Below are 26,091 nucleotides of genomic sequence, written 5' to 3'. Positions count from 1 at the left end.
GCGTGGACGCCACCAAAGCACGCCCCGGCCGCTCATAAGGAGCTGAAGGCCAGTGCCAGAGAGGAAGGAGGAAGAAAGCCCCGCTGCTGCTGACCCTCTGGGACCTAGAAGTAGACAAAATCCGCGCCCAGCCCAGCCCCAGCTAGCTGCGCCATGCGGGGTTCCAGCGTGGCTCTGTGGCTCTTCGTGACTCTGCGCACTGGTGAGACCCCGCCGCCCGGCCCTGGGAGAGGGAGCTGGGGCGCGGGTCCTGGGTTCTCCAGCCACAACCCCCACCCCCAGCCACAGGAGGGTCTCGCGGGCTGAAAAGTGTGTCCTGAACTTTGTTTCCCAGGAAAGAGGGGAGATTAGGAAAGGCGCGAAGGACGACAGAGGAGGGTACTAGCACTGACCCGAGCAGACCAGGATGTCTGGAGGGCTTCTTGGAGGAAGCGGCATTGAGCTGGGCATTGAAAAAGCGAAGGTAGCCAAGAGAGGCGCCGGCAGAGGCATGGAGGCGAGAGTCCTGGAATGCGGAGAGGTCCGGAGAGTGAATGCTCTCGATGCCTAGGAAGCCCAGGGAGCGTCTAGGAGCCAGAGAGGCTCTACTTTTTCCGGAGGGAGGCGGGAGAAGACTCTCAGAGACTGGAGGGGAGGCGAGAGATACTGCCCTGGAGGCCGCTCCAGGGTGCCCAGCATGGACAGAGGAGGGGGTGCAGGCAGGGTCTTCTCCTTTGGCAGTCCACTCCCAAAGGAGTCAGGATCCCTGACGCTGAGACTTGAGGTGGGACCTCCGGGGAGCTGCCCGGCTGCCTGCAGGGATCGCGGGCAGAGGCTGGTGAAAGGATGGCTTTAAGCCACTGCTCTGACCATCAGTACAGAAAATGGACCTGCCACTCCGGTCAGGGCCAGCAGTTGCCAGATCTACCAGGGTGCAGGTTTGGAGCACTGGAGAGGGGAGAGCAGTTCTACATCCCTGGGGCGGAGCTGGGGGAGGCCAAGAGAGGCAAAAGGGAGACTGGAGGAATCTGCAGTCTTGACCCTTGGAGTAGGGATGGGAAGCACAGACTGCCGTGGGAGGGTCCTTGCCTGGTGGAAATGGACCCAAAACCTCAGGGCAGGCCTGGCTGGGAGGGTGATTAGTGGAGGAGGCTCCCTGCTGGGCCCCTAGACTGGGGGCTCTCTGGAACTCTGACCTGGTCAGATCCCAGGACCCAAGAGGGTCCCCACCAGAGGAGGAGCCTAAGTGGAAGTCAACTGAGGACCCTGTATCCTGACTCTCTACAGAGGTTTACTTTCTAGCGCAAAAGGTATTGCCCTCATCTGCTTTCTCAGACAATAAAACAGGCTCAGAGAGGTCAAATAAGTTGCCTGAAGCCACCAGCTGGAGGAAGAGGAACTTGAGGCCAACCTGCTGACTCCCCTCCCTCCTCTTGTCAGGGGCCTGGAGCTTTGCCCACAGAGGGTGGGTCTGCGTGGATGTAACCACCGATGCTCCAAGGGGCACAAGTCTCCTCAGGGGGCAGCCACAACCATTTCCTGGTCTCAGGTCCCAGTTTATGATGGGGGCCCAGGGACACTGCTGAGGGTGAGGACCCAGTCCAGCACTCTCTTGCTAGAGGACACAAAGTCTCAAGAAGCGCAGGAACCAGCCGGTGCTCCTTCCATCCACCAGGCTGTGCTCCAGGCCGGGGAGGGGTGGGGGAGGAAAACCTGGCTGCTACACTGGGAGACCTTCCCTGGCCAATGCAAAGGGCCAGATGTCTGCCCCCGGGCAAATGCAGGGAATGCATGGCCCACACATGGCTTTACAGGTGAGCCCAGCCCTTTCCTGGGCTGCCACACCTCTTTGTGCCCTAGCACCCCACAGTGGGAGGGCAGGGCTGTGGCGAGGAATGGCTATTTGTGCTGAAGGGTCCCAGAGTGGGCTGGGGCTGCAGGGACCTGGCCTCACTGTTCTGCCCATCCCCAGTGCTTGGCGGGATGGAGGTGCGGTGGTGCACCATCTCAGACCCAGAGCAGCAGAAGTGCAGTGACATGAGCAAGGCCTTCCAGCAAGCAGGCATCCAGCCCTCTGTCCTGTGTGTCCAGGGCACCTCCGCTGACCACTGTGTCCAGCTCATCACGGTGAGTCCTCTCCCTTCCGTTCTGCCCAGACAAGAGGGCTGTGACTCAGGAGGAAGCACACAAGAGCTTCATTCACCGGGAAAGGTTCCCAAGTCCCCCTGCCAGGGCTGGGCGATAGGATCGCCTGAGTTTCCCTGGTAACAAGGGCCAGCCTGTTTCCTGCCGAGGAGGGGCAGGCCAGGCACTGGGAGGCCCCGGGAGGGCCCTGCTCAGGCACTGGTGGGGAAAGGTGTCTGAGAGGCAGAGTTTCCTTACACAGAGCCCTTCTACATGGGGGACACGACCTGCCCCAGCCAGGGGAGCCCGTACAACAGACAACTCAGTGGCCCACAGCAGTTTCTCCCTCCTCCCTGGACTTTTCTAGAACAGGGCTTGTTTCTTTTCTGGGACAGTCCTGGGTGGGTGCGTGGGGAGTGGGAGAGATTTCCTGAGTGGTGGGAGGTCTGCTAACTAGTGCTGACAGTTAAGAGGCAGGACTTTAGTACAGGACAAGGTGTGGAGGGAGGCACTGGGGAAAGGAACAGGGCACTTGGATCTTCCCTCCAGTTCAAGCCTGGATATGCCCCCAGAGCGAATCCAGTCAGAGTCCATGTGGCCAGGGCTTGGATCCACCATAAGAGTGGAAAGCAATTATGTTGAATCATCATTCTATCATGACCCCATTTGTGTTTTTTAAAACGAAAAGGAATACACTGAACTGAAGAGAGCATCTGTAGGATTCAACCTGCATCTTAGAGAGAAAACCCGGGAAACAGGTTAGCGGTAGAGACAAGGGGTGGAGAAACAAGAAAGTGAGGGACACTCACTTTTCACTGATTTTCATTTTGTGCTTATTTTTAGCTATGTGTTTCTATTATAGTGCTTAGTCGCTCAGTCGTAGCCCTCCAGGCTCCTCTGTCCATGAGACTCTCCAGGCAAGAATACTGGAGCAGGTTGCCATACCCTTCTCTAGGGGATCTTCCTAACCCAGGGATCGAACCCAGGTCTCCCCATTGCAGGCAGCTTCTTAACCATCTGAGCCACCAGAGTCCAATAAAATTAAAAATAATATAATTAGAAAAATAAGGCGAGCCCTTGGTCCTGATGAGGGGAGACCCCTGGGCCCTGGCAAGGAGGGGCCTGCAAGGCTGAGCCAGGATGGGGCTCCTGGGCCAGATGGAAGGACTGTGTGCACCCCCAGGGCTATTCGAGGGCAGGCTGGTGGGCATCCCCAAACTCCTGGCTGAGCAGCCCTGGGGCCAGGCTGCACTGACCCACATGTTCCCAGCAGGCCCAGGAGGCTGATGCCATCACTCTGGATGGAGGAGCCATTTACCAGGCGGGGAAGGAGCACGGCCTGAAGCCTGTGGTGGGCGAGGTGTACGATCAAGGTCAGAGGGCAAGTGGGAAGGGTGGCAGGAGAGAGGAGGTCTCTCAGCGGTGTGTCATTGCTGGACTTGGCCCGACTCCATAGCCCCCGAGCTGGTCAGTGGTCCTGTCCCCAGAGTGTCCTGCCCCTGAGACCCGGGGGTGCCAGAAACACACAGGGCTGACCTGAGTTTGTTCTTCCTCATGGGGAGCCCAGAAGCCCCTTTTCACCCATCAGCTCTTACTGAGGGGCTGCCCCACACCTGGTATAAGGCTGGGCATGATAGCCAGGTGAAGACGGCATCAGTGAGGCCCAGCTGCCTGCATCCCAGTGACCTCTGTGAGATACAGCAGGCAGTGGGGACGGGCCGGACAGGAAGTGGTGACCAGGATCTGCAGAGCCCAACAGACCATGAAGACCAGGGTTCTGTCCTTGCCGTCATCTTCTGTGACCCCTGACACCCTCCACACGCCCTCCTCCGGACCATAACATCAGGACAGTGATCCCTGCCTTGTCACGTGGATTCAGTGAGCGGGTCTGTGTGCCCCTGACATGTGGGTGCAGTTGGGAATGTGGGTCCTGCGCTCACACCACACCTGCCTCTGGCTCAGCTGCTGGTTGGATCCCCTCCCCACCTGTCCAGTGCCTCTAGTCTCTCCAAGCCCAGCTCAGCTGTCCCCACCAAGGAGCTCCCCTGGGCCCTCCCACCGCTGCAAAGGCCTCTCCTTCCTGTTTTTCAGAGCACTCACTCACTCCACAAGGTCCTGTCCCCTCTGTCTGTCTTTTTTGTCCTCAGCACAACGAGTCCCCTGAGGCAGGCCTGGTCCGCATCCTTGTATAGCCCCGGTGCCTGGTACCCAGCACAGGGTCTTACTTGGTCACTTGATAACTGTCAGGGGACACAGGACATGGTCCAGCCCTGCAAACCAGCCAGCCTTTCCACTCAATGGCCAGAAACAGCCCTGCCTCGTGGGCCCCAGACACAGCTCTTCTTTTAATTAATTCAACATGTCAGTTGAGCACCTCCAACCAGTCATGAGCATAGACTAGTAAACAAGAGAGCCCGTTCCTGCCCTCACAGAGCAGGAGTCACATGGTAAATAAACACCAAATGCTTCAGTTACAGATGTGCTGGGTGCTGTGAGCACAGTAACGGCCATGCAGGAGAAGATAAGGGCGATGGGCGACCTGCTGACATAGAGCAGCGGAAGGGCTTCTCTGGAGATGTGAGCTCTGAGAAAGGCCCAGAGAGGAAAGAGCTTGGTGCATTCCAGGAGCTAGAAAGGATGGCCACACTGGGGAGTCAGGGGGTGAAACCCGATGGGGCTACTTAGATTGGCACAGGCCAGCCTCAGGTGTGCAGGAAATTACACCAGCTTGGTTTTCTCGAACTTAACTTCATTCTGATCATGGGCATCTCGCCGCCCCGGGCAGCTGTGTGTGTGTCTGTGTGTGTGTGCTGGGATGCTCCCTGGTCGTCGGACCCCATAGAGGAGTCATCCCTGTCTTGTCTGAATAGCCTCTTCCGGGCAACATTTGGTCCAGGGGACTCTTTTGCAAGGCTTAGACCCTTGCCTGCCCACATGCACCCTATTCATCTGACAGTCATCAGGTGACCAAGTGAGACCCTGTGCTGGGTTGGGGGCTACACAAGGATGCACACCAGGCCCATCTTAGGCGGCTCACTGTGGCTATTTGGGATAACTCACTTGAGTGATTTGGGACCACATTGCTAGTGTTTCTCTTCCAGTCTTTCTATCCTCCCACCCCCAGCCCAGCACTGAGAAATCACTTTTTCTAATCTGGGGGAAGCCCCTGCCCTGCTCCCTCTGCTCCTCGCAACCACCCTTATTCCCATAAGAGGACACCATTCCCTCTGTTCCTTTAGGTTCTCCTAAGGGCCTATACTTTTGGAAAACAAAAGACTTACAGGCTACTGCTGTTTTTGGTCTGGCTGCAGAGCTCCCTTGATGTGTGCAAATGTAGTGCCAGCTGGCTTGGGAAGGAAAAGGGGGAAATTAATGCATGAATTACCATCTCAGGATAATAGGTACCACCTGAGGCTGGCGGGGGTGGGGTCTTGTGATGACATGTGCATTGCACCCACTTGCTGTCTCAGTACTAGAACGGTGCACATGCATGCGTGAGCACATCCACACGCACCCTTCCCCCTCCGCCCTCCCGGGCAGGGTCCCAGCCTCTTTTGCAGCTTCTCCCTTGCCACCCTCACTACTCTCCTCTCCCCTCCTTCTAGAGATTGGTACCTCCTATTATGCCGTAGCTGTGGTCAAGAGGGGCTCCCAGGTGACCATCAACACCCTGAAAGGCATGAAGTCCTGCCACACGGGCATCAACCGGACGGTGGGCTGGAACGTGCCCGTGGGCTACCTGGTAGAGAGCGGCCGCCTCTCGGTGATGGGCTGTGACGTGCTCAGAGGTGAGGGCTAGGCCGCCAGAGGCTTCTCCTGCAAGGGCTCTGCATTTCCCCTCATAGGATACCCTCGCCCCAGGCTCACCTTCACGGCACCCTTTAAGGAGCAGCACAGTCCCCACTCCTCTGGGCCTTCGGGACACCTGGTCAGTGACACCACTCCCTTCTCTCCTGCTGGCCGGCCTGGTGTTGCACCACTTACATTCCTGGTTGGTCGGCTCCTCCAGGCACTGGGCCCTCGTCCAGGCTTCCACAGCACAGCCAAGCACAGGGCCCACAAGAGGCCCACAAAGCCCACCTCGTAGGAGACGGTGAATCGCCCAGGAGAGCCTTCCATCTGCGGCAGACATGGTTGCTATTTCCATAAATGTGCCATCAGCTTCACAGGGTCAGAAGCTGTATTTTTTCAGGACTCAGACGAGGCTTGTCCCAGGAAGCTCACAAGTAGCTAATCAGAGCCCCACATTGATTCACAGGTGGTGAGAATAGGGTTGTCCTGCAGACGAAATGTGTCCCTGAGAGTTGGGTGAGGGCGGGGGTTCCCGGGGGGCCTGGCCGGGAGCCCAGAGCCCTGGTTCTCATGCTTTGGGCTTCTTTTCCCAGTCAGCCACTGGCCATTGTGCTGTGTCAATCTGAGGTGGCCTCCAACACGTCACAACTACATTATTATCAAACTTCCTTCTTGGGACTATAGCACACCTCAGAGTTTCGGGTGTCCCCAAACCCTGTATCCCTGAGCAGGCTGCCTCCTGGTTTGTCTGCACCTGGGAGAGCATGTCATGTCGTCTTTCAAAGCCCAGACTTTTCTGTGGGAACACATGAGTGAAAACATTGGCTCAGCATGGCCTGCCCTCAGAAAGATTACACAATTAACTTCACTCTTCTCCCCTGCAAAATGGGGAGGTTAAGACTTACTACAATGCTGTGGTTTGGAGGACTGAGATCCTGCACACAGTGCCTTTGCAGTATGCACAGGATGTGCGCTCGCTGCTGGGAGCTGCTGTTACTATGAGCTCAACTTTCATACCTCCCAGTGGGCTTCTCACAGTGGTGTACACACACAAACCCATAGACTACACACATGCGTGCTACCTCTGCCATCAACACACATACACAGATACTCTGCCCCCACAGAGCCTCATGCATAAGAACCTAGAAGCCATGTCCTCTCAAACAGTGACCAGGGGTGGGAGGTTTACCAGCCACTTGGCACATTTATTAAATATCTACTGCCCTGTGAGGACGCAGAAAGACTGAGAAAGGAACCCACCTTGGAAGAGCTTGGTTTAGCCAAGCACGATGCAACTGGCCCAGTGTAGTACCAGCGTTTGCTCACCCTGCATGGCACTAGGGTGTAGCTGGGCACAGGATAAATATTTGCCAAGAGGGTGGACTTGGGGCCCGGGTGCTTGAAGAGGCCCCCAAATCCTGCAGATCCCGACCCTCTTCACCAACCAGGCCTCCTGAACGGATCCAGTTCCCCAGGTCTGCTCAGACTGGAGTCTGCAGAGTCTAGCCTTCCTGACTACAGCCTGAGTGGCCCGAGCCCTCCCTGGAGGATGGGGTGGGGGTCTGACGCTGTGTGATTGACCCCCCTCTGTCTTCTCCCACAGCTGTCAGTGACTATTTTGGGGGCAGCTGTGTCCCGGGGGCAGGAGAGACCAGTTACTCAGAGTCCCTCTGTCGCCTCTGCCGGGGCGACTCCACTGGGGAAGGAGTGTGTGACAAGAGCCCCCTGGAGAGATACTACGACTACAGCGGGGCCTTCCGGTGAGAGGGGCTGGGGTGGGGCCACAAGCACTGGGAAAACACACCTCGTCATTGAATGGGCCCCTAGGGGAGTGGTGATGTCAGCTGCCTCTCATCAAAGCACGCTTTTTATAGTTCATGTGCCTGGTTGGTTTAAAAACCTCAAACCAGAATATGCCAGACAGGATTTACTCATAAAATCAACATGTTTGGTATATTTAGAGAAGTAAGGGCTCAGAGAGAAGAAAATGGCAAAAATGGCCCTTTGCTGCTCCCAGATCCCCATTCTGGTGTCTGGGACCAGCAGGGAGGATGCTGGAGTGGGGCAGTGTGGCAGGGACCCCAAGGCGTGAACTCAGGGCTGGCCTCTCTTTGCTCCTATTCAGGCTGGCCCTTTAAATCAGTGCTCCATGGAGACAGGAGTCTCTTAACTGCTTGTGGGGCCCTTCCATCTGTCCACAAAAAAGGAAATATGCCTGGTGGGGGCTGGCATGGAAGTCTCCTGGTTCTTTCTCTCTGGTTACAGTGTTTCCATCTGGAACCCCAGTGTTTACACCCTAGGGTGTAATAGGGGAAATGAAGTTTGGGGCACAGAGGAGAAATGGTTCTTGGTCCTCCAAGTCAGAGACTCACCCACCCTGCCTCTCCTGGACACATGCCCCAGTCCAGTCCCGGCTTGTTTGCTGACTGTAGGGACCTGGGCAGCCCCTTTGCCCAGGGGCCCTGACCTGCCTCCTTCACTGGGCAGTGACAGATGGAGGATCCACAAAGTCCTGGGCCCTTCCACACAGGGTTGTTGATGTGGCTTGAGAAGGTCTAGCCCAATCCCCTGCCTTAGGACAGAGTCATCTTCAAAACATCCTGAGCGTTAAGGCTGCCGATAAAGCAGCTGCCCTATGAGCACCCGCTCCTTTCAGGCCCCAAGCTCAGCTGCACAGAATCTACATGGATTATAAAGGATCTCTCTCTAGGGGAGCTGCTTTCTCATCCCTACTTTAGAGGCAATAGAGGTTAGGAAGGTTCCACAATTTGCCAAAGCCACACAGCCACACAGACTGGGGAACTGGAACCCGGGCTGCATGACTGTGAAACCCATGCCCGCCGAGAGCCCACCCAGCACAGCCCAGGCCAGACCTCCCGAGGCGGAGGATGGCAGCTGGACCCCAGCCTGCCTCATTGCTTCCACCTGTGCAGGTGCCTGGCAGAAGGGGCCGGGGACGTGGCCTTTGTGAAGCACAGCACAGTGCTGGAGAACACAGATGGTGAGTGGAGGGGCTGGCCCCCAGCATTGGGTTTCAGGCCCCGTAATCCTCCCTGACGGAAAGGAAGAGCTGGGTCTCACCAGTGGAGCTTAAACTGCTCTGCGCACAGGGGGGCTGAGGAGCCACTCTGCCTGCTCTGATACATATCTGGCCGTGGGTTCATTTTCCTTGTGAAGATTGGGTTCTGCTTTTGAAAGAAAAAAAGTTTATAAACCTCTGCGTTCAGTTAAGTTCAGTTCAGTCACTCAGTTGTGTCCGACTCTTTGCGACCCCATGAATTGCAGCATGCCAGGCCTCCCTGTCCATCACCAACTCCTGGAGTTCACTCAGACTCACGTCCATCGAGTCAGTGATGCCATCCAGCCATCTCATCCTCTGTCGTCCCCTTCTCCTCCTGCCCTCAATCCCTCCCAGCATCAGAGTCTTTTACAATCAGTCAAATCTTCCCATGAGGTGACCAAAGTACTGGAGTTTCAGCTTTAGCATCATTCCTTCCAAAGAAATCCCAGGGCTGATCTCCTCCAGAATGGACTGGTTGGATCTCCTTGCAGTCCAAGGGACTCTCAAGAGTCTTCTCCAACACCACAGTTCAAAAGCATCAATTCTTCGGCTCTCAGCCTTCTTCACAGTCCAGCTCTCGCATCCATACATGATCACAGGGAAAACCATAGCCTTGACTAGACGGACCTTTGTTGGCAAAGTAACGTCTCTGCCTTTCAATATGCTATCTAGGTTGGTCATAACTTTTTTCCAAGGAGTAAGCGTCTTAATTTCATGGCTGCAATCACCATCTGCAGTGATTTTGGAGCCCAAAAAAATAAAGTCTGACACTGTTTCCATTGTTTCCCCATCTATTTCCCATGAAGTGATGGGACCAGATGCCATGATCTTAGTTTTCTGAATGTTGAGCTTTAAGCCAACTTTTTCACTCTCCTCGTTCACTTTCATCAAAAGACTCATTAGTTCTCTTCACTTTCTGCCATAAGGGTGGTGTCATCTGCGTATCTGAGGTTACTGATATTTCTCCCAGCAATCTTGATTCCAGCTTGTGCTTCCTCCAGCCCAGCATTTCTCATGGTGTACTCTACATGTAAGTTAAATAAGCAGGATGACAATATACAGCCTTGATGTACTCCTTTTCCTATTTGGAACCAGTCTGTTGTTCCATATCCAGTTCTAACTGTTGGTTCCTGACCTGCATACAGGTTTCTCAAGAGGCAGGTCAGGTGGTCTGGTATTCCCATCTCTTTCAGAATTTTCCACAGTTTATTGTGATCCACACAGTCAAAGGCTTTGGCATAGTCAATAAAGCAGAAATAGATGTTTTTCTGGAACTCTCTTCCTTTTTCTATGATCCAGCAGATGTTGGCAATTTGATCTCTGGTTCCTCTGCCTTTTCTAAAACCAGCTTGAACATCTGGAAGTTCACAGTTCACGTATTGCTGAAGCCTGGCATTAGGGATGTATTGGGTTATAATCATTTAAAATTTTGATGATAATCTAAGGAAATCTAAGAAAGTAATTATTTAAAGAGTTGTCTTTAAAGATTGCAAAAAGACTGATAAGAGCAAAAGAGTGGTATTGACATAAATGTGCAAAGTAGTGAAGTAATATGGCTTTAATTGTCCCTAGTGAAGGAAAACGGGAGTGGCAGATTGAAATACCTAAATGATGCATTTGTCTCAGGGGAAGGCCAAGCGATCCCCCAGAATTCTATTACAAAGGTTTTGTAGCAGTTTAAAAATAGAGGAAAGTTGAGGAGTGGAGAGAGAATGACACTGAGTAATTGTTGAGAGTGCTATAAATTATCATGCAGTCATTAAAAATGACCTTTATGGAGTTTTACAAACTATTACTTTCTTGGTTTTTTGGTTCGTTTTTAAATAGCTTTGGAGTGAATAGAGTGTTTGTGATCACACAAAGTATCTTTTCCCCTCCTATTATCTAGCAACGGTTTATCCTCATTTTAAAATTTAAAAGTCATTAAAATATTGTTATGTAGGGCCCTCTGTGGTATATTTTATTGCATGAGTTACAATCCTTAAAATTAGTCTTATTAATATTCCTGTTTGGTGTTGATATTCAGTCTTATAAAGGAGTTTTATGGAAAGCTTCCAGTAATGTGGAAAAATATTTTTAAATAAGTGAAAAAAATATAGGATGTAAAATTGCTTACCATGTATGGCTTTAACCATATTTAAAATGGTTAGAGGATAGAATAGAAAAAAGAACATGGAGGAAAAATACCAAAATATTAATAGTTGGAGTGGTGGGGGAAGCTTTGAGAATTTGCCCTCTTCTATCTGGGCCATGGTTCTGGAAAATTTTGTCGGGGTTTGTTTCCACCATTGCCCTATGCTCGGAACTAAATTTAGTGCCAGATGGTGGTGGTGAACTCCCGATATATTTCTCTCTCATCCTCGGTTTCTCTTACTTTCTTATTCTTTTTGTCTTTAATAAGCAGTTCTGTTTATATGTGTTATTTTATTATCAGATATCTCAAATCCTTTTTATTAGAAATTGGTGACAAATTTAAAATGTAAGTAAATAGACACAGTCTATAGAGACACCTGATTTTGTACAGTGCAGCCACCAAGCTCCTCTTCATTCTGAGTTCCGGTTCTCACCTCCTGGTATGATTCTGGGTTCTCACTTCTTGGTGTGGTTTTGGTTCTCACTTCCTGTAAGGGTCGCTTTTCACTGTGTGTCTGTGGTCTGTGACACCCTAGGCTCTCCCCAGGCCCCCTCCCAAGGGTCCTCCCCGATGTCCTCACCAAACCCCACCCAGGACAGGAGTTGGCTCATGACAGGATTCCCATCTTCCCAGGGAAAACCCTGCCCTCCTGGGGCCAGGCACTGCTGTCACAGGACTTTGAGCTGCTGTGCCAGGATGGCACCAGGGCTGATGTCACCGAATGGAGGCAATGCCACTTGGCTCGGGTACCAGCTCACGCCGTGGTGGTCCGGGCCGACACAGATGGAGGCCTCATCTTCCGGCTGCTCAATGAAGGCCAGGTGAGTTCAGGGCACCCCACACAGCTTCTTGGGGTGGCAGGACCTTCTCATCTTTCACCAGGGTGGGAGCTCAGAGCCATCCCGGGGCTGCACCAGCCAGAGCAGGGGCAGGACCCAGAGGCAGAACATACAAGCAAGTAAACAAAATGACTAAACAAATAAATGTCAAAGTACACCATTAATTAAATGTGGTGTATAATGTTTTACTGATACCGCTGCGTAGAACAGCAGCAAGTTTCTGCCCACAGGCCGCACCAGCTTTGGTTAGTTTTGTTCATCCTGCCACCGAATTCGGCCCCACTGCTTGTGCTCAGTACCATTGCACACCTGAGCCTTAAGCCATGTGTTCAGTCAGCTGAGTGTGAAAAGGCAGAATGCACTGGGGAGCGCAAGGGAAGGAGAAAGCTCATGCAGTCCTCAGAGTGGGTGCCTGGCCTGCAGGCACAGGAAGAAGGAAGCGGGAGCTGAACTAGGAAGAAAGGATTCTCCCCACAGTACATCATCAGCCCCCACCCCTGCCCCTTGACACACAGCGTCTGTTCAGCCATGAGGGTAGCAGCTTCCACATGTTCAGCTCTGAGGCCTATGGCCAGAAGAACCTGCTATTTAAAGACGCCACCTCCGAGCTGGTGCCCATCGCCACACAGACCTATGAGGCATGGCTGGGCCGCGAATACCTGCATGCCATGAAGGGTCTCCTCTGTGACCCCAACCGTAAGTCTACCTTTCTCTTCTCCTGCTGGCCCCAGCCTGACTATGGGTGTGGTCAGGCTTGCTGGAGAGGTGGCCACAGGAGGACACACACCCCAGGAGGTGTGTGTGCTTCTTGGCCTCAATGGGAACCTGTTTCTTCCACCTCCCTGCCTCTCATGGTTGGGGAAGAAGCATCTCTGGAGTCAAATGGCAGCACTGTACCCTGGAAACCCTACCTGCTCTGGGGGGTGGGATCCAGAACCCCAGGGTCTGTCTTGAAGGGTCTCTGCCCCTCCACCCAGTATTTGTCAAGTCCTGTCTTTCTCCCTCCACAGTGGCTTACTCCTCCCACAATGCCCCCATCCTCCCACAATGCCCCCATCCTCCCACAGTGCCCCCATCCTCCCACAGTGCCTCACTCCTGCCACAATGTCCCCATCCTCCCACAATGCCCTCATCCTCCCACAGTGCCTCACTCCTCCCATAATGCCCCCATCCTCCCACAGTGCCTCACTCCTCCCACAATGCCCCCATCCTCCCACAGTGCCTCACTCCTCCACAATGCCCCCATCCTCCCACAATGCCCCCATCCTCCCACAGTGCCTCACTCCTCCCACAATGCCCCTATTTTCCCACAGTGCCTCACTCCTCCTCCTCACCATGTGGCCATGGCCCTGGTTCTGGCGCTGTTTCTCATCTGGACCCTTACAGTAGTCTACCAATGACTTCATGCCTCTAGCCCCCACCCCCATGTATCCACCACCTACAGCCAGAGAGATGCTGTGCCTCAAGGCTTCTCACAGCCCCACAAAAGGGATTCTGTCCTCTCCTTTCTGGGTAAGAAAACAGGATCAGATGGAGAAATAACTTACCTTTATAGCTAACCATGGAAAGAAAGAGCCAGAATTTCTCTTGGGTCTGATTCTAGGCTCTTCCTGCTTAGGGCCAGCCCCTGATGCAGGCCAGTGTGATCACATGCTCACACCCACACAGGACTGCCCCATTACCTGCGCTGGTGTGTGCTGTCCACGCCTGAGATCCAGAAGTGTGGAGACATGGCTGTGGCCTTCAGCCGGCAGAGGCTCAAGCCAGAGATCCAGTGTGTGTCAGCCGAGTCCCCCCAGCAGTGCATGGAACGAATCCAGGTGGGAGCTGGGTCCAGAGGGCAGATCCGCCCAGGTGGGCAGGCAGTGGCAGTGCCTGGGATGGTCCTTACTGGCCCTCCCTCTGCCTACTTGGTCTGGAGGATACAGGGCAGCCTGAGTAGAAGAAAGTCTCCTATGACAATTCCACAGAGAGAGGGGAGGAGGAAGTTGCCACAGGAAGCAGCCACCACCCCTTGGCGAGGGGTAGGGGAAAGGCAGGGAGAAGGGGGCTATTTCCCTTGGGGGAGCCTCAGAGACTCCTCCCTGCTAAGCAGGTGGGCCAGGAGCAGAAGGACCATGGGACTGGCCCAGCTTGGCACTAATGACCCTGTGGCCTTGGTCAAGTCCTTTTCCCTTTCTGAGTCTCAGTTTCCTCTTGTGCACATCGATGGGTGGCATTGGGTCATCATTTATTAAACTTCAATGCAATCAGAAATACATTTTACATCACAGTCTAGCACACAAAAAAGTTTTCTTTCAGAAATAAACCTGTAAAAATATATATCCCCTGTAGAGAGGTATGAAACCAAACAGTGTTCACCTTTACTAAGTACAATGTATGCTAATAGTTTCTGTGTATTCTATCCTAGTCTCATTTTTTTTAAGCTTATCGTGGCCCATTAAATTGATTAAGCATTCATTAATATGCCTGCCACCTGACCCTGGTCTTGAGACCCATTCAGCTCTGTCCTGCTTTGCTTCTATGACTGGAGACTGAGGCCAGGAATGGGAAGCAGTCCCATGGCCCTGCAGTCAGGGCTGAGGTCCTACTGAGGTCACAGGGGTCTCCTCTGCTCCTGGACTGCTTCCTTCCTGTTTTTTTTAAGATCAACTTCAGGCCCCAACCCCATCAGAGTGGGGCCTGATGGTGAGGAGCTCTTTTCAAGGTGGTCCTCAAGTGCAGACCAAGTCACATGCCCTGGGGTGTCCACCCTGCCCCGGCCAAGCAGCACATTGACTTGAAAAGAGGCAAGCGAGCAGGAATGACATGGGGCCAGGATCATGACACTAACAATCTCATAAGCACTCACTTCTCACGTACCCCGCACTGTGCTAAGCCTTCATGTGGGTGATCTCAGTTAATCCTTATGACGACACTTGTGGGGTGGGTATGACTACTATCAGAAGTGGAGACTGAGTCTAGGGGAGGCTGAGGAGGTAACTTGCTCCAGGACACCCACGTCAAGGGTGGGGGAGCCTCTCTCCCCAGAGGTTGCCTGGAGCCTGGTATGGCACTGAGGGAGGAGAGGCCAGCTGGAATCAAGGAAGGGAGATTCAGGGGTTGGGACTCTTCTTTTCCAAGTCGCGGGCAGGCTGTCCTGTGGAGGAGTGGCTGGTTGCAGGGGGCCCAGACCAGGCAGAGCTGCAGGGAGCTTAAGCTCTCTCCAGGAATAATTCCTCTCTTCATCTGAGCTCACAGAGGACCACGGGAGGAAAGGGCTGGCATTAGGGGGGTCCTGAAAACCCCAGAAAAAGGCTCAGAGATCCTCAGTTCTAACTTCTAAGGCTCTCAGAGATGATGTCCAGTGTAGCTCTAATATCCATTTCCTGCCTGACCACAGTGACCCAGGCAAGCAGGGGTCAGCTGGCCTGGCCCCTGGGCTGTGGTTTAGGGTCTGGGTTCCTCCTCAGCATCGCAATGTGTAGAAGGTCTAAATGGGAGGGAAGGGGTGCCCCAGAGATGCCCCACTAGGCTCAGAATATCAACATCACTGCCTTTATTCTGTCATCATAACTTCAAGCCTCAGCTCTGGACCGTGGGGGGCACCTTCCTGGGGTGCCGATGTCCCCTCTCTCCCTGGACCACCTCTTCCTTTTGGCTTGATTATCAGCTAATCTCTTTGCAGGGTCTGAGGAGCCACCTGTCCAGAGGCTTCAGAATGGACAAGTGGGGATGGGGCACAGGTGACCGGAGGGCTCTAGAGGCTTCTGAGGGGGGACGGACCTGGGCTACTCCTGAGGCAGGGCTCTATCCTTCCACCCTGGAGCCTCCTCCCGTAGACCCTGAGACTGTCTTCTTTGCAGACCCGGCTCGTTCACCCATTCACAGGCACATTTGAGAAGCATGTAAAGCGCTCCTGCTGTGTGCCAGTCCTTGGCCAGGTTCTGGGGGTGCAGTACAATGCCCAGGTCCCTGAGGCTGGGGAGCCATGGGGAGACCCACATGGAGTGCAAGAGCAGGCGCTGTGCTAGGTTCTGCTCAGAACAGGGTCTGGCAACAGGAGACCCTCAGAAAACATGTGCTGCAAGATTAAAAGACACCCATGAATGGGAGTGCTGATGCTGGACGGTTTCAGGCCTCTGGTCCTCCAAGCATCCTTACAAGGAGAGGAAGGGGCAGATGGGACAGGATAGGGTTCCCAGGGGAAGGGAGCCTGAGGCCAGAGTTCCTGAGAGACCCAGCTTTGGCACCTCTGTCAGATCCTGACACCCAGAGCTGTCTGGGGACCCACCTCAGCTTGACCACTCTTTCTGTCCCCTCTGCAGGCTGGGCAGATTGATGCTGTGACCCTAAAGGGCGAGGACATTTACACAGCAGGGAAGACATATGGGCTGGTCCCAGCAGCCGGGGAGCACTATACCCGTGAGTGCAGGTGCCAGCCCACTGGCCCCAGTGGGGAGGTGGTTGATTTTTTTTTTTTTACAAAAACTTCTCTAAAAAAGTCTTTCTCCCAGTTGCTGTCTGTCACAGGAAAACCACTCTGGCCCCAGGAACAGTGTACCCACCCAGTCACTGGAAGCCTGGCAGGCTTTAGTGAACTTTCTGTGAAGGGTCAGAGAGTAAACACTTCAGGCTCTGAAGGCCACATACAGACTGTGCTGCATGTTCTTTTTTTAAACAACACTTTAAAAATATAAAAATTATTTTTAGCTTGCATCCCAGGCTGTACAAAAACAGGCTGAGTAATTTGCCAGGGTCTGAACTAGAAAGCCTCCTCAGCCTCTTCCATCCAGACCATGTGGCTCATGGCAGGTGGCCCTGGGACCCACCTTCCTGTCAGCTCATGAACACCTTTTCAATGGCCGGGGCCCAGGTGCTCTGTCCCTAGGTCTACTGACCTCAGGTCCACTCCACTTGGACATGAGAACTCTCTCATCTTAGGGAAAGCGCATCTGCAACCTCAGCTATGCCTCCACTTTTCTCCCAGAAGGTGAGAAAAATACCACCTGAGTGTAAGGAAAGAAAGAAATTCTTCTGGTTTCAGCAGTTGGAGCTGCTGAAAAGTGGAGCCCCACAGGCTGTCCCTCAGCAATGAGGGGACACGCACAGGTCTCGCTGCCAGAAACGCTCTCTGAACACCCGCCTGGCTCTTGGCCTGGGCGCTGTTGAGCCTGGGCAGCCAGGGGAGCAGTGCATGGGGCCAGAGCCACTGCTCTGAGGTCAAAGCAACTGGAGGGAACAGATTGCAGGCTCTGGCCTGGCTCCTGCTCAGCTGAGGCCACTAAGCACAGACGAAGGGCCTCACTGGTGTCCCTTCCCCAGCGGAGGACAGGAGTAACTCGTACTTCGTGGTGGCTGTGGTGAAGCGGAACAGCTCCTATGCCTTCACCCTGGATGAGCTGCGGGGCAAGCGCTCCTGCCACCCAGGCTTCGGCAGCCCCGCGGGCTGGGACATCCCTGTGGGCACCCTTGTGCAGAGGGGCTTCATCCGGCCCAGGGACTGCGACGTCCTCACAGGTACTGCCCCCTACAGACACACACACGTGCAAGCTCTTCTTGGGGGTTCACTGGGGTCAGGGCCAGTTCTGAGGGTTGAGGTCCTCTCCCAGCAGGACCCCAGAGAAGGCAACCCCAGAGAGATTTCCTCTTCCTCTTTGACGTGCCCCTTGCTCTCGGGAAGGTTAGGGAATATTCTTGGCCACACCCAGGACAATGGTGTCTGGTTCTGTGGAGGGTACCCCTACCCACTTACTCAGAGTGGAATATTTTCAGTGGGGCGGGGAGCAGGCCAAGTGCATTGCTCAAGGCCTGGCTCACACTGTCCTGGCTCACAGGCTGTCTAGTCCAGTTACTGGGCATCTGGGGGACCTTGTTGGGAAGTGGCCAGCCATCTATATAAGTGCTGAAAAAGACACGTTTACCCAGCACCTACCATATGCCATAGGCAGGGCCCTCCCTGGGTGTTAAATCATGCACATTCATGGTGCGAGGAAGGCAGGAGGAAGCTGGCTGAACACGCACCTCTGTCCCGGCTGGCACGTTGGAGGAAAATAACACATCTTTTTTCTAACCACCCACACAAGCACATGTAAGGTGTTAGGACTGGCTGCTCCCACTCCCAGACAGCTGGGCAGTTGCTCTGACTGCAACAGAAGAGTTTATGAGGTAGTGAGTTCCCTGTCCCTGAGGGAGTTCAAGGGAAGGTGGGTTCTCTTATTTAGACAATCTTTGCATTCCCCCATCCCCGTGATCCTCACAGGAGGGGACGTGCCGCTCTGAGCTGGATGGGCAGGAGCAAATGGGTGGCCTGGAGCCATAGCACCAGGCAAGGGGGGCAGATCGGTGGGGGAGCAGTCACCCTCTCTGCCATGGTCCCTCAACATAGCCCTCTTCCTCTGCCCCAGCGGTGAGTGAGTTCTTCAGTGCCAGCTGTGTGCCTGTGAACAACCCCCAAAACTACCCCTCCTCACTGTGTGCACTCTGCGTGGGGGATGAGCAAGGCCGCAACAAGTGTGTGGGCAACAGCCAGGAGAGGTACTATGGCTACAGTGGCGCCTTCAGGTACCCGGTGGGCTGGGGCCGGGCGGCAGGGGAGGGGTCCTGGGGCCAGGGGCCAGGATGGGACCTCCTGCCAATAACTGTCTTGACTTCTTGTGTGGCAGGTGCCTGGTTGAGAATGCAGGGGACGTTGCCTTCGTCAAGCACACGACGGTCTTTGACAATACAAATGGTATGTGTCGGCCCTGGGACATGACAGGGCCAGACTGGTAGGGCTCTTCCCCATCTCCCGCAGAATCCAGCACCAGATGTTCCTGGCACTGCAGGCCAAGTGGCCCAGGGAAAGACTGAGTCTAGAAGGCTCTGCCCCTTGGGGAGCCCAGGAGCCCGAGGGCCAAACAGTAAGAACAGGCCTCGGGCTACATGTCCAAGTGCACAGGCCACCTGACAGTCTATGTCTCTGGAAGCCAAATTCCCATTCTACCAAAATGGTAGCCACTCAGTCCGTTTGGAGAAACCCTGTCCAGGGCGTTTACATGGCACCAAGGTGTGTGGGTTGGGTGGCAGGGACCGCTCGCCCCAGGGTCTTCAGTTCACATTAGCAGCTTGTGTTTGTTCCCGAGCGCGTCAGTGCCGTGCGCAGGGAGGTCACCGCAGCCCCAGGGTGCGTGAGGCAAGGCACGCCCCCCATTCACATCATGAGGTGGTGTTTTTCTCTGGAGTCGCCTTCCTGGGTTCCACTGAGGAGAAGAGGCCAGGAACTCTTCTTCGGGGCCCCAGGCCCCCACCTGAAGTTCTACTGGGTTGCAGGCCTGTACCTGACTCCCCTGCCCTGTTCTGTTCTCCCTCCTTGGGGAAGGAGAGAGAAATGGATTTTGCATTTTGAAGACTGGAAACTATTTCCCTTCAACATTTTTTGTTTGTGTTTTCTGTACGCCCTGCCTACACCCCAGGCTTTGCAACCCCAAACACTGGAAGCTAAGTCTTCTCCACTCTCTCCTAACACATCTCTTCCCAGGAACTCAGGGCAGAAAGGCAGAAGGCCTGAAGGGGAGGTGGAGATTGGTGAAGGGAAAACAAGATATGCAGGGAAAAAACATCAATCAGTATTTCAAAACTCAGATTCCACCATGCCTATGGAAAGTCACTAAGGCTGAAAACCAGTTGCCTCAACAGAGCTGGAAGGGTTCCAGCTCACCTGCCAACCACCCACCAACAGCACTGGGGGTCATCCCCCCGAAGGAGGGAGCAGTGAGCCCTGCCTGGGCCCAGCCTGTGCCCTCTGTGTCCTGGGCTGGGGGTTCAGGGAGGAGACAGGGCCCTTGTGAGGTTCACCTGCGGAGAGGCACCCACTTCCCAGAGCCACTCAAATTTTTTTATCTCTACTCAAGGACCCACCTGGAGTTCCTCCTGGAGATAGAAAGGCAGTGTATACTAAGTGAATATACAAAGGCACAAAATAATGTGATTCCCGAAAGTAGTGTTTGTCAGGAAGCCTTTGGACCAGGCACTTGCATCAGAATTACTGAGTTACTGGTTTAAAATGCAGATTCCTGGGTCCCATTCTAGCGTACCTGATGAGATTCTTTGCAAGAAGGGGCATTTGAAATTGCCTCTTATAGATCAACAACACGTGATGTTTTATTCCGTCTGGCTTGAGAATTTCAGCTGTTAGGGGAGAGTCCATCGTACCCTCAAGCCTGAGACCTATGACACAAAGATGGAGTTCTTTGCCTAAGAGTGATTAAGAGCCTGTTCCTCCACCTGTAAAACGGGAGTGATTATATAGTTCATTGCTACATAGTACATGCTTCTTATTCCCTACAAATAACATTATAAGCCCAGCTGGGTTCTCTCATTCTGGTTATAGATAGAGCAGAGCAGTTGAAGAGTGGAGAGGGTTGGGGAGCTGGCCAGATATCACCACCTCTCCCCAGTCAAGGACTTGGGGTCCCTGAGGAGAGCAGTCTGTCTATCCTCTCCCCCACTCTGCTTCATCCCTTCAGGCCACAGTTCTGAGCCCTGGGCTGCTGAGCTCATGTCAGAGGACTACGAGCTGCTGTGTCCCAATGGGGCCCGGGCTGAGGTGACCCAGTTTGCAGCCTGCAACCTGGCACAGATACCATCCCATGCTGTCATGGTCCGTCCAGACACCAACATCTTCACTGTGTATGGACTGCTGGACAAGGCCCAGGTGAGCGAGGGCAGGAGCTGCCCCGCTGGGTGGTTTGCGGGGTGGGGATGGTGACAGAGGCGAGCCAAGCCCCTCAGTCACCTCAGTCTACCTGGAGCAGACTTCAGGAGAAACTGAGGAAATTCTAGGGAATTTTTCAGAAATTCTGTGAATGTCACTTAGTCAAGGCCATCCCTCCAAGCACTGTCCCCTCTGTCTCCTGTATCATTAATTTTCCCTTCTCAGCCAGACCATTCCCACCAACATACAAACCTGCTATTACTTCTGCTGCTGCTGCTGCTAAGTCGCTTCAGTCGTGTCCAACTCTGTGCGACCCCATAGACGGCAGCCCACCAGGCTCCCCCGTCCCTGGGATTCTCCAGGCAAGAACACTGGAGTGGGTTGCCATTTCCTTCTCCAATGCATGAAAGTGAAAAGTGAAAGTGAAGTCGCTCAGTCGTGTCCGACTCTTAGCGACCCCATGGACTGCAGCCTACCAGGCTCCTCCGTCCATGGGATTTTCCAAGCAAGAGTACTGGAGTGGGGTGCCATTGCCTTCTCCGGCTATTACTTCTACCATCCTGTAAAAACAAGTGAACCTTCTTTTGGTCTCACATCCCCTTATAACCGTAACCCCACTCCCTTTTATAGCAGAATTCCTTCAAAGAGCCATCTCTAGTCTGGAATCATCAATTCCTCCTTTCCTGACCTCTCTTAAGGATGGAGACTATTCCAGATAGGCCCCTCCAGGTGCTGAGACTGCCTTGGTCGAGGTCTCACTGGCCCGTGCTTACATCCCGTGGCTGTTGCTCAGTCCATGTCTCCCTGGCCTCTCAGCAGCACTGGCTGCAGCTCCCTCTTCCTGAAGTTCACCGCCCTCCTGAATGCAGTTTCCCCCATGCCTGCCTGGCTGTCCCGCCACCTCCCCAGCCTCCCCTCCATCCCCTTTGCTGGCTCTTCCTCATTTCCCTGGCTGGTAACCACTGGAGCACCCCAGGCTTCATCCTAAGCCGTCTTCTCTGTCGCACCTATACCCCTATTGATCTCATCCAGCCCCATCGTTAACTACCATCCGTATAGTGATGACTGCTAAGTGTACATCCTCAACCCTGCTTCAGTCTCACCCTTTAATCTCAAACGTACATCTTTGGCAGCTGCCTATTAGACATTTCCATTTCTAACAGGCGTCTTGACCTGAACAAGTCAAAGTTGGACTCCTCTTTTTCCCTCCATCTTCCCCACTTCAGTGAATAGCAGCCTCAGACTTCCCATTTCCTCAGGAGTCAGGTCAGACTCCTGTCTTCCTGTCATGCCCTACTTCCAGTCAATCAACAAATTAACTTTCAAAACACATCTGAAATTTGAACACAGGCCATAGGACAAGACTGCCCCAGGTTCCAAACCTTCCCCTCTACACACCCCCAACCTGATATAGACTGAAATTGACCTCATTTCCCTCCTTCCATAAGCACCACAGACTTGCAGAGCCAGCTAACCCTCCAGGCCAGTTCCTAACCTTGGAAATGATGTTTAATCTCATCTTTCCTATGGAATCCCTCTGTCTCAGAAGTTCTTAACTCTGGGTCTGTGGGCTTCCCCAAGGTTCCCGAAACCCTCTGAAGTGATGTGGGGGAAGAGCCCTGTATGGATGTGCACTTTTCTGGGGAGAAGGCTGAGAGCTTTCATCAGATCCTCACGAGGATCCATGAGTACCCCCAAAAGATCAATAGCCACCTTACTCTTTCTTTCCCCTTTGACCAGTATTTGAAGGCTGAAGTGGGCATTTGTCCATGCTCTTCTGATGTCCTGTATTGTATTCCTCATTTCTCACATCCCTTCTGGCCTTTTTACTGACTGTCTCAGGGCAGGAGCCATAGCACACTCACCCTGAGAACCCTCAACAGGGAAGAGAACAGCTCCTCAAGAACTTCTTGAGTGTGAGGAGGGTGGGTTAGTAAAGGATATTCAACTTACCTAGTACTTTCTTAGTACTGGTATCAGAAGGAATGGCTCTCTTATGAAATCATTTTGGTTGGGGATAAAGGATACCCATAAAAAAGAGTGAGAAAGCCTGGTAGAAAAGGATGAGAAATGCTGAGCAGACTTAGCAGACCCCTCAGTAGTCTCACCCACATCCTCTCTCATTTCTGAGTTTTCTTCCTGTGAAGGCTCAGGCTTCAATATCCAAGAGCTAGTTTGGTGTGATGTTTCTGGATGGCTGTCTTACTGTGGTGGCTCTGGTCATCTCTTATTCCACATCAGCTTTGGTGACAGAGGTCATTGAGTCGATGATTTTAAAGCAGAGTCTTGGCACCTGACTGTCCTTGCTCCTTGGTGCATAAAGCAATTAATGGCAAGTGATACCCAGGTGACCATTTGTAAGCCCAGGTGCAAAGCTGATCTGCTGTGTGCTTCCAGGACCTCTTTGGAGATGACCACAATAAGAATGGGTTCAAAATGTTCGACTCCTCCAGCTATCATGGCCAAGACCTGCTTTTCAAGGATGCCACCATCCGGGTGGTACCTGTGGGAGAAAAGACGACATATCGTAGCTGGCTGGGCCCCGACTACGTGGTGGCTCTGGAAGGGATGCTGTCTCAGCAGTGCTCAGGCACAGGTAGGGCGGGCTGGCAGGGTCACACCCCACAGAAGAGTGGGCACAATCCCTGGGCATCCTCCCAAGCCTTTCTCCCCAAACCTTGAGTGAACCAAAGGGCGCTCTGCATCTTTGCAAACGATCAAGATGAAGTGCCCTGAGAGGGTCTTCAGTTATAGCAGAAACACTGGCTGTGGAATCCAGACAGACCTGGATAATGAATATAAATGTTAAAAATAATCATCCAAAGAGGATTCAGGCAACTGCATAAATATACATGTAGTGTAATTTTGAAAGAAATGAATATGTAAAGAAACCAGGGGAAAGAAAAATTATAATAGGGTAGCAAGAGGGAGCCTGGAGTGAATTTAGTACACAAAAATACACTCCGTCTAGTCCTGCACATGAGTGGCAATGGGCCACAAACACAGCTCCTGGCACTTCAAGGCCCTTTACTGTCTGTGTTTAATCCCTCAGTGACCGCGGCCTCCAGGGTCTCCCTACTCCTGCTGCTGCTCCCGCTGGCCCTCACGGCCAGCCTCCTCCAGCCCTGCCTCTGAAGCATCTCTGGGCCAGCCTTGCCCTCCTTTGGAATGGAAACCTATTCAGAAATCTCTCTAAATCGGGCTGTTCTCCTCAGTAAATCCGGTTAACACTGCTCAGAGAAAAAAATGTGTGATGGGAAAGGAAGCATGAAAAACCATAGAGCTCCTCAGGGCTGCAATTCCGACACTGAAGTTTCTGTGATTGCTTCAAAGTGGAATAAAGATGAATGTTAAAACAAAGTGCCCCCAACTGGACTGAGCGGGTCCCTCCTGCTGGAACCCAGCCTCTGCCTCCCAGGCACCACCTGTCCCTCCGCTACCTGGGGTGGCGCGCTGGCCCGCCTCCAGTCACGCCCCACCCACAGGCTGGCACAGCCGCTTCCCTGCAGGTCTGCAGGCTCCCACCACGCAGATCCTCACCAGCCTCGGGTTTGGAAAAGACCGGTTGCCAAGGAAACAGGCTGAACCTGAGCTTCCCACATGGCCCTCTCTGCTGGAACTCGCCCTGCTGAGCCGCCCAGGGGGGCCTGGTGAGATGACAGGCCTGCCGGCCCCTCCCTGCCAGTTACCACCTCCTCCTCTGGGGAATGGACACCGCACCCAGCACCTCCCATCAGCCCCCGCTCCGTCTGTCTCTGGACTCCAGCCTCCCTCGTGAGGATACTGTGTGTCTGTCTGTCCACTGAGGCAGTACCTGATGAGGCTGGAGCCAGGCCCTCCAAGGAGGCAAAGCTTCTGGGCACTCACAGCCCTTTGTCCTTGTCTTCTGCGGCTTGGCATGGCTAGGACCACCGGACCCCTAATTGTGCTGGGCTGGGGAGGCCAGGGCTGGACCCTAGGGATGAAGTCCTCAAGGGTCCTGGGGCAACGGAAATGCTTCTCAGAATTTTTACTAGGTAGGGGGCTTGATGCAGGGTTGGAGGTCTAAAATCTTGCCTAAATACCTGTCTGTGTAAGAAGGGCAGGCCTCAGAACAAAGTGTGATCTGTGTGCCCTGCCCTTTGGTGGTTCAGCTGCACCAGGCTCTGTCCTGAGGCTCAGCCCCGCAAGCAGAAATCCCCACTCCTGAGTTTCCTCCTCTTAGGCTCCATCACAGTTTACCCTCTCCTGCTCTGCTGTGATGTCCACCGCTCTGGAGCTGCTCCTGTACCTCTGGCAGCAGTGGTTTTCTCCAAATCAAAGGGTTCAGCCTTCGGGGCTACCCAGTGATCTCCAGGCGCTCAAGTGTGGGGGGTGCCTCTGAAGAGCTGGGGATGGGGAGATGCCATTCTGTTTGTCTGAGGAGCCTCAGGCCAGCGAGGAGCTGAGGGGAGTCCCGGCTCCTCAGGTGTGAGCACAGGGTCTCTTCCTCCCAGACGTCCTCTGACTGGGCCCGAGGGCCACTCATTTCAGAGGAAGGCTCCATCCTCCCCATCCCCTTCAAATCAGTGGAAACTGCTGGGAGAGGGTCTCTATTATCGTCATGGTTGTTTGGAAAGCAGGAAAAAGTTCCCCGAACTGCCAGCTCTTACTCTGAAATCTGCTCCCTTTAAAAAAGTAAAAAGAAGAAACGAGAGCAAGCCACCTTCGTCAGCAGGCTGGGAGCCGCGTGGGCCTGGAGCTATTTGCATCTTCGTCTGCGGGGGCCTCGGGGATGCTGATGACAGGCTGGGCTCCCAGTGCTTCGCCCCCACCTGTGGGCGTTGGGATGGATCCCTTCCATCCTCAGTGGAGAAGGAGGCCACTGGCCGTGTCCTGGCTATGGTCACACCATCCTGAGGAGTCCTGGCCTCCACCCCACTGTGAGAGGCCAGAAGGAGCCGGCCTCAGCTACCAAGTGTGTACCCTCTTCTCTGAAGGAGCAAAATAATTCTTCTCTGACTTGATGATTGTTTGATTTCTTTTTCTTTTTTATTTTTCAAAGGGAGATTTGTGCAGTGAGGAGTGTATTACCATGTGGCCATCCTGGGCCAGTGTGCTGCCCAGGGTGTGACACTGTACTGTGAGCCCCTCAAGGTGTGACCTGCCTGAATGCTGGGTGGCTTCTGACTGTCAGGTGACAGCAAGGAGCCACCTCTGTGTTAGCACTCAAAAGACGTTGGTTTGTTCTTTCAAATAAAGCCAAACAACCTGCACTGGCTGAGGCTTGGATTCTGATAGAAAACTGCTGATGATGGTTCACTTTTTTCTTCTTAGGTGGGCAGAGGTCTGCAAGCCCCAGGTCACCCCCTGCCTCCCAGAATGACAGATTCCACTCAGAACCTCAGTCAGGAACCAGTCCGAGCCTCCATCCAGCGAGGCCCACAGCTCCCTTCTCTAGTATGGACTGGTTTTCTGGCCTCAGCACATCCCAGCTGACTCCTTCCTCTCGGCCTCTTGGGCGTCTGTT

The 26,091-nt window shown here is 53.7% G+C and overlaps 1 protein-coding gene across 2 annotated transcripts; it reads left to right on the top strand.

The window, feature by feature from the left end:
- Window positions 1-25,861, top strand: MELTF (melanotransferrin). Of its 2 annotated transcripts, none has more exons than XM_070375597.1 (16): window positions 1-202; window positions 1,952-2,106; window positions 3,374-3,476; window positions 5,709-5,891; window positions 7,499-7,655; window positions 8,829-8,896; window positions 11,724-11,911; window positions 12,445-12,625; window positions 13,598-13,749; window positions 16,237-16,333; window positions 17,234-17,428; window positions 18,316-18,472; window positions 18,574-18,641; window positions 20,416-20,603; window positions 23,001-23,199; window positions 23,656-25,861. In XM_070375597.1, exons 1-16 carry the CDS (start codon window positions 154-156, stop codon window positions 23,736-23,738), a joined length of 2,223 nt encoding a protein of 740 aa, XP_070231698.1. In that variant the 5' UTR covers window positions 1-153; the 3' UTR covers window positions 23,739-25,861. The 2 variants fall into 2 exon arrangements, with proteins under 2 accessions (XP_070231698.1, XP_005897887.2); XM_005897825.2 differs by having other exon boundaries at window positions 2-202; window positions 3,377-3,476.
- Window positions 25,862-26,091: the final 230 nt, after the last annotated feature.

Source organism: Bos mutus, chromosome 1 (genome assembly GCF_027580195.1).
Source record: "Bos mutus isolate GX-2022 chromosome 1, NWIPB_WYAK_1.1, whole genome shotgun sequence".
Taxonomy (NCBI): domain Eukaryota; kingdom Metazoa; phylum Chordata; class Mammalia; order Artiodactyla; family Bovidae; genus Bos; species Bos mutus.
This window is presented reverse-complemented; position numbering and strand designations above follow the sequence as displayed.

What these genes read in the sequence shown, in the direction of transcription:
- MELTF (XM_070375597.1), top strand. Translation starts at nt 154, where the DNA reads ATGCGGGGTTCCAGCGTGGCTCTGTGGCTCTTCGTGACTCTGCGCACT. An exon ending in CTTCGTGACTCTGCGCACTG is followed by an intron (nt 203 to 1,951) that starts GTGAGACCCCGC and finishes GCCCATCCCCAG; the next exon opens with TGCTTGGCGGGATGGAGGTG. An exon ending in AGTGCATGGAACGAATCCAG is followed by an intron (nt 13,750 to 16,236) that starts GTGGGAGCTGGG and finishes TCCCCTCTGCAG; the next exon opens with GCTGGGCAGATTGATGCTGT.